This window comes from Bemisia tabaci, chromosome 8, assembly GCF_918797505.1.
Source record: "Bemisia tabaci chromosome 8, PGI_BMITA_v3".
Classification (NCBI taxonomy): Eukaryota; Metazoa; Arthropoda; class Insecta; order Hemiptera; family Aleyrodidae; genus Bemisia; species Bemisia tabaci.
This window is the reverse complement of record NC_092800.1, coordinates 45916374-45927111: the sequence shown is the minus strand read 5'-3', so window position 1 is coordinate 45927111 and position 10738 is coordinate 45916374. Positions and strand designations below refer to the sequence as shown.

The 10738-nt window shown below is 37.8% G+C and overlaps 2 protein-coding genes across 3 annotated transcripts; one reads left to right on the top strand and one right to left on the bottom strand.

The window, feature by feature from the left end:
* Nucleotides 1–173: 173 nt before the first annotated feature.
* Tapdelta (Translocon-associated protein delta) lies at nucleotides 174–1630 on the bottom strand. Its single transcript, XM_019060030.2, has one exon. It carries the CDS (start codon nucleotides 1297–1299, stop codon nucleotides 790–792), a length of 510 nt encoding a protein of 169 aa, XP_018915575.1. The 5' UTR covers nucleotides 1300–1630; the 3' UTR covers nucleotides 174–789.
* Nucleotides 1631–2075: 445 nt separating this feature from the next.
* On the top strand, nucleotides 2076–10395 carry LOC109043013 (uncharacterized). 2 transcript variants are annotated; one of them, XM_019060027.2, is made up of 3 exons: nucleotides 2076–2991; nucleotides 5029–5202; nucleotides 8153–10395. In XM_019060027.2, the coding sequence occupies exons 1-3, from the start codon at nucleotides 2515–2517 to the stop codon at nucleotides 8579–8581; spliced, it is 1080 nt and encodes a 359-aa protein (XP_018915572.2). In that variant the 5' UTR covers nucleotides 2076–2514; the 3' UTR covers nucleotides 8582–10395. The 2 variants fall into 2 exon arrangements, with proteins under 2 accessions (XP_018915572.2, XP_018915573.2); XM_019060028.2 differs by having other exon boundaries at nucleotides 2093–2991; nucleotides 8168–10395.
* Nucleotides 10396–10738: the final 343 nt, after the last annotated feature.

Sequence of the window (10738 nt, the reverse complement as noted above, 5' to 3'; positions counted from 1 at the left end):
GAGGAGACAGCCGATCTGTCCTGATCCATGCACTCAGAATCAATGCAAAAATAAGGACAGCAGAACTTCTGCCAAAACCTAAAACTCAGCCAATAAATTGTGTGTGAACTCTGGTCTTTTTGGAACTCATCGGGAAGAGGAGCAAGATAAACATGTGAAAAAATCACAATATCTGGAGGTACTTAGGTAATTTAATATGTATAACTTTGTAGCTTACATTTTTCTTAAAACAGAAAAATCAATAATTTTAAAGACACAACCTACTTACCGCCTAGACATAGAAAAAACAAAAGAATTAATTTACCTATTTTGTACAGCTTTTTTTTTCTTTTTACAAAACAATTGCTTCATTGGCCTTCCATGAGTATTAAAACACTTTGTTGATGCATACCTGACATCGGAACAGTCGTCAAGAGTAATGTGTTAGAGCTCGTGCATTGTATGTTGAGACAAACGTCAATCTCTGATTAGCTCCGAACTTGCACCATTCAGCGGGTTCATACATGCAGTCAGAGGGCACCACTGATGACTGGAGGCATAAACAATACTTTGACGTTTGTCTCAATGTACGATGCGCGAGCTCTAGATATTTATGACCCAGCATCAACGTGCAAATACATGTCATGATAGCTAGGAATCAAATTCAACAATAAAAAAGTACCTGAGGGATGAACTAAAAGACTGTTAATCAAAAAGCCCCATGAAATTTGGTTTTGGGTTTCAACAAAATTGATTCTTCCTTAGATGGACAAGGTTAAATTAAAGCTATTCAGGTACTCACTAAGATTCTCACTGAGCGAGCAACTTCGATTTGAGAGAGTAAGCAGCATACCAAACTCCGATTGCTAGACTAGTTGCAAGGAATTCTGAGTTGACCCATGGACCTTGGTACGTTCCAGGATGACTAACTGCAATTGTGACCAAAGGTTTGATGGATGAGATGTCGTCGCCATTTCTGAGTGCCTTCCTCAAAGCTACAGCACCTTCTTCGTCGAATAGGTTGACAAAACGTTCTCCGCTGCGGAACTTCTTGATATCTTCAACCCAGCTGACCTGGTAGCGGTCGTTGCCTGTCACTTTAGCCTCTGGGAGGAGCTTGCCATCTACCTCCGCAACAAGCGCAAGATCTTTGACGTTGTTAGCGCACTTGAGACTGAATTCAATGATGAAACCAACATGCGTCAATACGATACCATCTTGTGTGTAGTAAGAAGAGGCCGAGACTTCGGGGCTGACACATGATTCGGCGCTGGATAGCGCAACGAGCGAGAGAAAAACGAACACTGCTTGACTAATCATGGTGACTGACCTAAAACGCACTGGTCTGGGAGATTAAGACGCACAGCAACAAGTAATGTCTTGAATTTTCAAGAGCACGGGATCAATTGACGATCACGATTCACGAAAAATTGACGGCCGGCTGCTGATGTGAAGTGTGAAGTGACAACGCGTACTACACGAAGCTCCACGTCATGACGCTACGCGACGTTGAATTTCGAAACGATTTCTTGAGTTGAGGTTATGTTGACTTCGCGATCCTAAAAACGCGGAATCTCAAAAGAATTTATTTGATACGACGATGAAAGCGAGAAGTTAAAATTAATGATAAACAATTAAAATGAAGGAGAGAACACAGTGTGATGCAATGATGAAAACTCTTCAATTCACTTGTAAGTTATTAGTAAGTTATGGGGTTTGTAAATAATTTACGGCAACGTTGCAACACTACGTCAACTCGTCAACACTGTCCGTCTTGTTTTGATCCCGATTATGTAAATTGCCAATCTCTCTAGTTCTACTCGCTTTTTTCTGACAATTTTTTAAACATGAAATAATGACTGAATGCAATCTCATACGATATGCAACCATTTTTAAATTATTATGACCTCTGAATTCGATGAAAATTGATCTTAAGAGAAGACAATGTAAGAATTTAGATAGAGTTTACGTAGTGCTGTAATGTTTCATTGGTTGGTGTACATGTGCAGATGCACTTTTGAATCGCTGCAGCTGTTCTAAAGAATTGCAGTTTTTCTTGAACCTGATTGGCTGAGATGTCAGCACAATGCCATTCCTTTATTGTGTTTTTGTTTGTGTGAGTGTGTTTATATTCCCTCCTTTATCAGTCGTCAACTCGTGATTCGTGATCCATCCATTATCACAATAAGCTTTGTTTACACTTCTTTTTATCTCCACCATTATTAAGTTTACCGTTGGAAAATACCTCCATACTTTTATCAATTTATAGTGTTGTCTCTCTTGTTGAATCTTTTTTAAAACTCAAAAGTGTGATTTTAAAACAACATTTACCTGCCTGAAGTCTCCAGGTGCTGAGTAACTGCTCTTCTCTGACCATTGTTCATCTCTTTGTTTGCTCAAATAGTTCTTTTTGAGCTGTTTTCTGTTTTCTTGAAATTTTACTGAAATCCGATCACTTTCTCCTGCCCATCTTTATCAATGTGCCAACGCTCCAACTCACTGTAGTGCCAACGAAATTCTCCGACTCAATTCATCATGGATCGATCAGTACCTCCTATGATAAAAGCTATCGTCTCTAAGCCCATAAGAAACTGCTTCTATTTTTGTTGTGATATGGTCCTTCTTGGCATAATCATGACACTGCAGGGTGCATGCTTGAATCTTTATGTCATGAACGAATACCCAGACGAAACCCTTCCACATTTCTTATTCCTCGGAGATTTCATTTGCGTTGTGCTTGCCATGGTCGGAATGCGAGCAACATACATTTATCTTCAGAAATCCAAGGAAGAGGAGTCCAATGGAACTCCACCAGATCAAAGCGCTTTTATCTATTCACCAAAAAAATTCCTGAAGAAATTCCCAACGAGCAAATTGGGTGTCCTGCCTCTGAGCTACATGTCATGGTTGGTGTACATACTGTTTTTGCTGGTGAAGATCATCATCATCTACTGGTCTGGACTGTCTCTAAACTTGAAAACCACTGATTTGCTGGGACCTCAAACGCTTAAGGTGAGCTTTCTCTCTTTCCGCTTTTTCATCACCATCCTCTCAGTTTCCTCAAGGGCAGCAACGGGTGAAGGGTCCTCTTTAAGGAATTATGATGATTAGCAGTGGCGTGGCGTCCATAGGTTCGCAGTGTTCGCCGAACACCCTAAAATATTTTGAGACAATTGATAAATTATGGCTAACAATGTGGGAAACAATACAGAATAGTAGACCGCAAATAATTATCGGGAGATTTTCTTCCGACGGCGATATGCGGCGTGGCGGAGAGAAAGAATCCTGAGACGCGGGGTCCGCGAGGGGCCACCTATCCTGGATGAGAGTGAGAGGGGAACGGGCGGGGCGAGCTGCCCACTTCGGTGAGAAGAGAGAACCTCGGTGCAATGATGAAGAAGGGTCGGTAGACGAGAGAGCGGGAGGCACTGGCGCGGAGGACAGAGCGGAGCGGGAGCATTGAGTTCGGCCGACAAGTGCGGACCGCGCTCGCGAAGTGAACATAGCAGAGAGAAAAGGGAACAGGGAGAGAACGAGAGACGAGAGTCGCTCATCAGTCCAGCTGTTTCCTTTACCAGTGGTCCGCAGGTCCCTGCGAACGGCCGAATTTCCCCTCTGCCAATTCGTCCTATGCTTCTCCTCTTCGCTTGCGGGCAGCGCGCGGGCCGCATCTCTCAGTTCCACATTCCTCAGTCTCCCACTTATTCTCGCAGGTGCGTGTTGTGCAATTCAACGTGATCTTCTCTCCTTTCAAGAAGCTGGAATTATGGTTTCAGAAGAATACTGAATAAATAATAAATACTTTTTGAAAATTTTAATTATAATAAAAACTTTTTCAACAATTTTTTTCATTCATTTAATCAAAAAATAAATCAAATATTCCTTTAAAAATAAAAAAAGCTATAAAAAAATTTAAAAAATAAAACAAAAATGAAAAAACAAAACAAAAAAAAGGAAAAAAAAAACAAAAAAGGAAAAAAAAAACAAAAAAAAACAAGCGGGAAAGTTCTAATACTGTCGTATTCGAGAAGTGCTCGGCTTTTTTCTGTGTCGTTTTTCGGCGCGGTTTTAAGTTTCCTATGCAGGAGATGAGCACCGTCGAGGTGAAAGAACTCTCTCACCAAAATTACAACTATAAATTTGGGGGAAACTAAAATTCACTAAAATAAATAAATTACAGGAAAACGATCAGTGAAAAAAAAAATAAAATAAAACGTCAATTTATTGCCACAATTTTCACCAAAAAGGATGAGTCGCGGCTGAGGATGGGAGCTAAGCTCCCGAAACGCGTCCCGGTTATTATTTTATACAATTTTACGCAAGTGAGTGTGTTTTATCTTTGTGTTTTTAAATAATTTTTTAAATGAAAATTGTGTTCCACCAGAAAGGATGAAAATTGTGTTCTTGCGGCTTCATTTTTTAAAAAATTTCGGACCCCCCTTTCATGGAGGGGGGGTAAACCCCCCCTGACCCCCCCTTAGGTGGTTGACACTCCTACCGAACACCTATCGGATAAAGTCACGCCACGCCACTGATGATTAGTTTTTTCTTTAATTAATAAAGCGGTAAGAACTGGAAGTTTGCAAGGCTGCGTAACAAAATAAATATGTGGTTTTTGAGTCTAAGAATCAAGACGACCAAGTTTTATAAAAATGCTAATCTTTCTTTGTGAGCTGCTCTAATTCCTGCAGATTCCTGCTCTAATTCCTGCTTAATTCCTGTAGGAAATGCTACAGATGAGAGAAGTCAGAATTTCATTAGATCCCAAAGCTTGGTTTAAGAATTGATTTCGAGTCCCATTTAGCCTGGTAATAAATGGTGGTGAAAACCTCACAATGTCTCTGCCAAAATTTACTTTCCAGCAATGTTTTTGTAACGCTTTTATCATGTAATTTTTGGCATTTTCTAAGGAGGCACTTAATATTTGTCATTTAGCTATCATATGGCTTGAAATGCGCTGCTGCTGAGTGCAGCAATTTCAAACTTTACACATGCTTCTGCTGATGTAGAGCCCTCGAACCTTAACTTGTTTTTTTTCTATGTTTATAGATGACAATAGCTTTCACGAGTATCACCTTTATGCTGTTTGTGGAGGCTCACAATTGGGATTTTGTTTCTGCTGAGAGACGTGCTTATGTCACCACTGTCTGTGTCAAAACTGGCTTTGAAATTTTTGATTCGGTTGATATGCTATCTTTAATCACAGACCAACAACAAGAAGAGGTAAATTGCATGTTGTATGAGATAAAATATTTTATGAAATACTGTCCCCCTCAAGATTCTTTCCTAATAGCAACGATCTTGACCAGGCAATTTTTAAAAAGTCTGGAAATAGTTGTTTTTCTTTTATTTTTACGGAAAAAACGAGGATGGTCCCTGATTCTAAATCTTAGCTTTCAGAAAGTTATTTTTGTTCCTCCTGGTGAAATTTAGATGGGAGTCATAAATAATGACGCATCGTTGAAGTGTTGCAGCGATTTTAGGGTTTGTCCCCCCCGCCAGGGTCCGCAGGGCGCTCAAGACATCTTCGCAGTTTGACGCGCCTTCAATCTGGCGAAGCTGCAACATGCTTACAGCCGTGGTCGAATAGTTGTATGTCACGCCTGCCGTAAACGAACTCAAATATCGTTGGTTCCACGCGAAAATGAGCTTTTTTGCCTCGATTGCATCTTTGCAAACCACAGTTAATGCTTCAATTTGAGTCAATATATTTTAAAAATCGGAGCACAGATTCTCTGAAAAATTTACAATAATTTTTCGTACGAATTTAATTGAAATCACGGGCAATTTCGCCGCGATATTATATTTAGTCCTATTTTCCTTTTTTCCTTTTACCGAAGGAAAACCAAGGTCCCTGAATCTAAATCGTAGCTTTAAGGATAGTTGCTTTTGTTTCCTATGCTGAAAATTAGATGGGAGTCATTAATAATGACGCATCGTCTATGTGTCGCAGCGATTTTGGCGTTCGTCCCACCCGCCAGAGTTGGCAGGGCGGTCAAGACATCTTCGCAGTTTGACGCGCCTTCAATCCGGCGAAGCCGCAACATGCTTACTGTCGTGGTCGAATAGTTGTATGTCACGCCTGCCGTAAACGAACTCAAATATCGATGGTTCCACGCGAAAATGAGCTTGTTTGCCTCGATTGCAACGTTGCAAACCACAGTTAATGCTTCAATTTGAGTCAATATTTTTGAAAAATCGGCGCACAGATTCTCTGAAAAATTTACAATAATTTTTCGTACGACTTTAATTGAAATCACGGGAATTTTCGCCGCGATATTATATTTAGTCCTATTTTCCTTTTTTTTCTTTTTACCGAAGTAAAACCAAGGTCCCTGAATCTGAATCGTAGCTTTTAGGATAGTTAATTTTGTTTCCTATGCTGAAAATTAGATGGGAGCCATAAATAATGACGCATCGTCTATGTGTCGCAGCGATTTTAGCGTTCGTCCCACCCGTCAGAGTTGGCAGGGCGGTCAAGACATCTTCGCAGTTTGACGCGCCTTCAATCCGGCAAAGCCGCAACATGCTTACTGTAGTGGTCGAATAGTTATATGTCACGCCTGCCGTAAACGAACTCAAATATCGATGGTTCCACGCGAAAATGAGCTTGTTTGCCTCGATTGAAACGTTGCAAACCACAGTTAATGCTTCAAAATGAGTGAATATTTTTTAAAAATCGGCGCACAGATTCTCTGAAAAATTTACAATAATTTTACGAACGATTATAATTAAAATCACGGGAAATTTCGTCGCGATATTATATTTAGTCCTAGGCACTGTAAAAATGTTAGTTTTCGGAAATCCTTTTTCGCTATTTTTTGGAAGTAAAATTTAACTTCTGATGAGTACTCATAAAAGTCTTCAAAACCATGACCGCTTTTGAAACAGCTTTTTTCTAAAATAAATTCTCAAACATTTTTCGTGTTGAAAAACTAAGTACAGACAGTTTATTTCCTAAGATTTTTTTAACACTCTTTCCCTCAAATTTGCCTTCTTGTGAATTTTTTCTTAAAGGAAAACCTCAAAACGAAAATTGAAACACTTTTTAAGAGTTTTCTTTTAAAAGTTTTTTGCCTTGTTTCCTCAGACAAAATATATGTATTTAATTTTGGAAAAAAAAAAAAAAAAAAAAAAAATGGGTATTTTCTCTTGAAGAAACAGCAAACTGATCTGGACTTTCTCTCTCTCTCTTTTTTTTTTTTTTTTTTTTTTTTTTTTTTTTTTTTAAATCAGAGATACTTCAGAAAATTGGAAATAAAATCCCTGGAAATATGAAGAATATATCACCCATTGTTTTTTTTCCAGAAATTTGCGTTCCATCGAGAAGAATATGACAACATTTAAATTTTCATACAACTTTTTTCCTAAACGCGACAGCACAGCCCAAATTACTCTTTTTTGTAACTTTTTCCAATCCGACTTGTATTGAGCCTTTATGTTCAGGCTAATATACTTATCTTCGCAAATAAAATAAATAAATCCCAGCACAACACTTTTGCGTAGTAAAGGCAGCATTAAAACACCCTCATAGGTGCACCCCAAAACATGACACAAACGAAATAGGTGTCCTCATGGGTTTTTTTTTTTTTTTTTTTCTTCAAATGGAAGGGAGGATTTCCTTATACCTATCATTGTCCTGAAAATTGTTTGGCATGCACAATAGATGTTGAAAGCACACAGGCCTTGCCTTGCACTATGCTAACAACTTGATGGTGAAACTGCCAAAATGCGCATCTTGGTCGCGGTGTTCCAAAATCTCCACTCCTATTTAATTTTTTATGAGGAGACCTAATCAAACATCATGACTTGAAATTTTCACAGGATATCCTTCATACAGAGGAAAAAAAAAAAAAACAACATGACTTTTCCAGAATTGATGTCTACCACTTCTCTATGCAGAAAATAGGGAATGACAAGAAGTCTGCAATGTTGCTAAGTGAGTTACGCCTTTCTGCAGTTTCACTGTCTAACGGAACAGAGCTTAAGTACACATTGTGCAAAGATTTTGAGCTAGGTAACTTATTATCCAACTCTGGCTTCCAAATTTTTTCTAAGGATGCTACACAGACCTTCTTGAATGCATACTAGTGCAAAAATGTGAATTACCCAAGAGGAGCCTATGCCGTTACTATTATGAATGCACCTTTTATTCTTTACGTACTCATTCCAGACTACTATGTTGCAGCGGAAAGAGAGAGCATCTCATCTGCCAGACAGCGTCCTCATCCCGTACGAAAACCTAATCTTCACTCTGGTTGCACTGAACTTCATTTTGCCGTTCCTGTCCCTCTACAAACTGAGCTTACCCGATAAGCAAAACCAGAGCAACTTGTCACTCATGATACCAGTTCATGTGTTGTACCATCTGCTCCACCTGTTTTTCGTTGATCTGCCATTTTTGTCAGTCCGAGTCTATGCGTGGATCATGTTCCACACAGAGATCTCTATGTTCCTTATGAAAAACTTGCTGCACATAATCATAAGTATCCGTAGCATATATCCTGAGCTGAGGAAGATGGCTACTCAAGACAAATCGTCCCCGCCAGTGAATGAGCAGCCGGCAAGAGGGAATGAATTTGAAGATATTGCGTTGAATTGAGGACATGAATAGTTAAAAGGTTTGGTTTCTAACTTTTCTGTTGACTAGCCAATTATGAATGGAAAGGAGTGTTTAGTTGTACCTAATACGAAACGGAGCCGACAGAATTTCATATTTTTGAGGGAAAAATGAAGTGTAGTATTTAATTTTGCTCTAACTTTTTCCAGATTATGTAGCAAAATGGCTTTATTTTTTCCCCCAAAATATTCAGCCTTCACATTTTTGTCCAACAGACAAAAAGATTTGCTTGAAAGATTATAAGATTTTCTTATTCTGTCATAGCTTCATCATTTTTACTCAACCATTTTTACCAATATTTTCATTTGTTGCTCTGTCTCATAAGTGATACGAGAAGGTTCCACCAGCCACTTACTTTGAAAAACACTAGCGCAAGTTCTGTTACTTCTCAATGTTCTATTTTTTATAAGTAAAAAATTTCTGATTAATTTAAGTAATGCATTTACTTTTGTACTTATGTTTTGTTATATGTAGATATTTTCTTAGTTTTTGCCAATGTTTGCAAAGTTTTTTGTATTTTATCTATTTTTCTCTGAACAAAGAAGCTACCGCTTTTTTCAAAAGCTCTCTCATCAAGACTGAAAATTGTCTATAGTAGATTGAAATTTAGGTTTAAGCTATAATACTAGCCATGACAGTTTTGTTTTGTAGCATTTATACTTAGTTTTTGGACCCCTCTTTTGCCGTACAGAGTTGAAATGCCGTAACTCCTGTCTACCTTATTCAATTTTTTTCTAACAAAATGTTGTTTACAAGGGCATCAAAGAACATGAACGTTTCTTAATTCAGGAGGAACTGCATTGGACCTTCCAAAACGTAATAGAAAATAGTGCAACATGTAAGGGTCATATTTTCTTATAAAATAGCATTTTTTTAAAAAGATGTGTGTATGTACAATCTGTAGTGCAGTTTCGACCTTGCTCTCGCCGGTAGTCTAGAGGTTTTGTCCTAATATTGTCTTTCATTTCTTTCGAATTTGTACCTCTACTATTTCCTTAATTTTTTTACCTGCAGTTTACTTAATTTTAAAATTTGGGAAATTTAATATAATGTGTTCTATTAATTATTGTAATCTTTAGCATGTAAGGTAAAATGAGAGAGTAGTATTTCCAATGGCTTTTATCTTAATGTACCACGAGTTCAAAACGCCAACATCTTTCTTTCAGAGGAAAGAAATACATCAGTTAGAACGAGTTTAGTTGCCCAGTTACCGATTTGCTCTTTTTTAAATTCCCTCTTCATAAGATTCCCCACCTTGGAATCAGAGGAGGAATGTGTCATGTTTCCTTAGAATCAGTAGACATTTATGCAAACATTCTCTTTTGATTTATTTTATATGACAAAAACCCATCAGCAACAGGGATGTCCATATAATGCAACTAAGCAATTGATCCGCATTAAGCGAGGTGAATTTCTTTTGATTTTGTGTGGTAGCGCAATCAAACAATGAAATAGCCACTTTTAAAAAGTAGGAAACATTTTTGTCATTTTGTGAAAGTCTATCCTGTACAAACAAACTAAAAGAAGAACCAGAAGGAAACTGCTCTCTCAGGCTGACGCTTTTTTTTCTTTTACATGTATATACTCTTTCAACTGACAAAAATTATTGAAGCCAAATCATCTCTGCATTAGCTTAAGGATTAAGTTGCTCCCAAAAAGCAAGATCTGTTTGTAAGATTTTTTTGTGTATTTTCTACAGAATCTTCTGCCTTACTATTGTGATAACACTAACGGAAGATCTTATAGTACATCTATACAAATTATACAAATAAAACTTTTTTAAATTTTATAAAAAACCAATTTATTGCCATCATTCCAATGACAATTCCAGAGCATAGTAATTTACAAAAACATGCTTAATTTAACCTTATCAAATTAAGCAAATTACACTTCAGTGAAAATTCATTGTTGTCGACCATCAGACACAGAATTTCGATTTTAAAATTCAAAAAAACTTAGTCGGAATGATTCCATCACATACGAACTTTAGAGATTATTCGCCCGGAATAACGCAAGGCAGTACATGAAAAGAAGGTTTGAATTCATTAGAATCAAGGCTGCAACTCTGCCGTGCTACGGAAAAACACCGTATGAGCATTTGAGTGTTGCTAAATTTCCATCGATAAAATGTTTATTTTT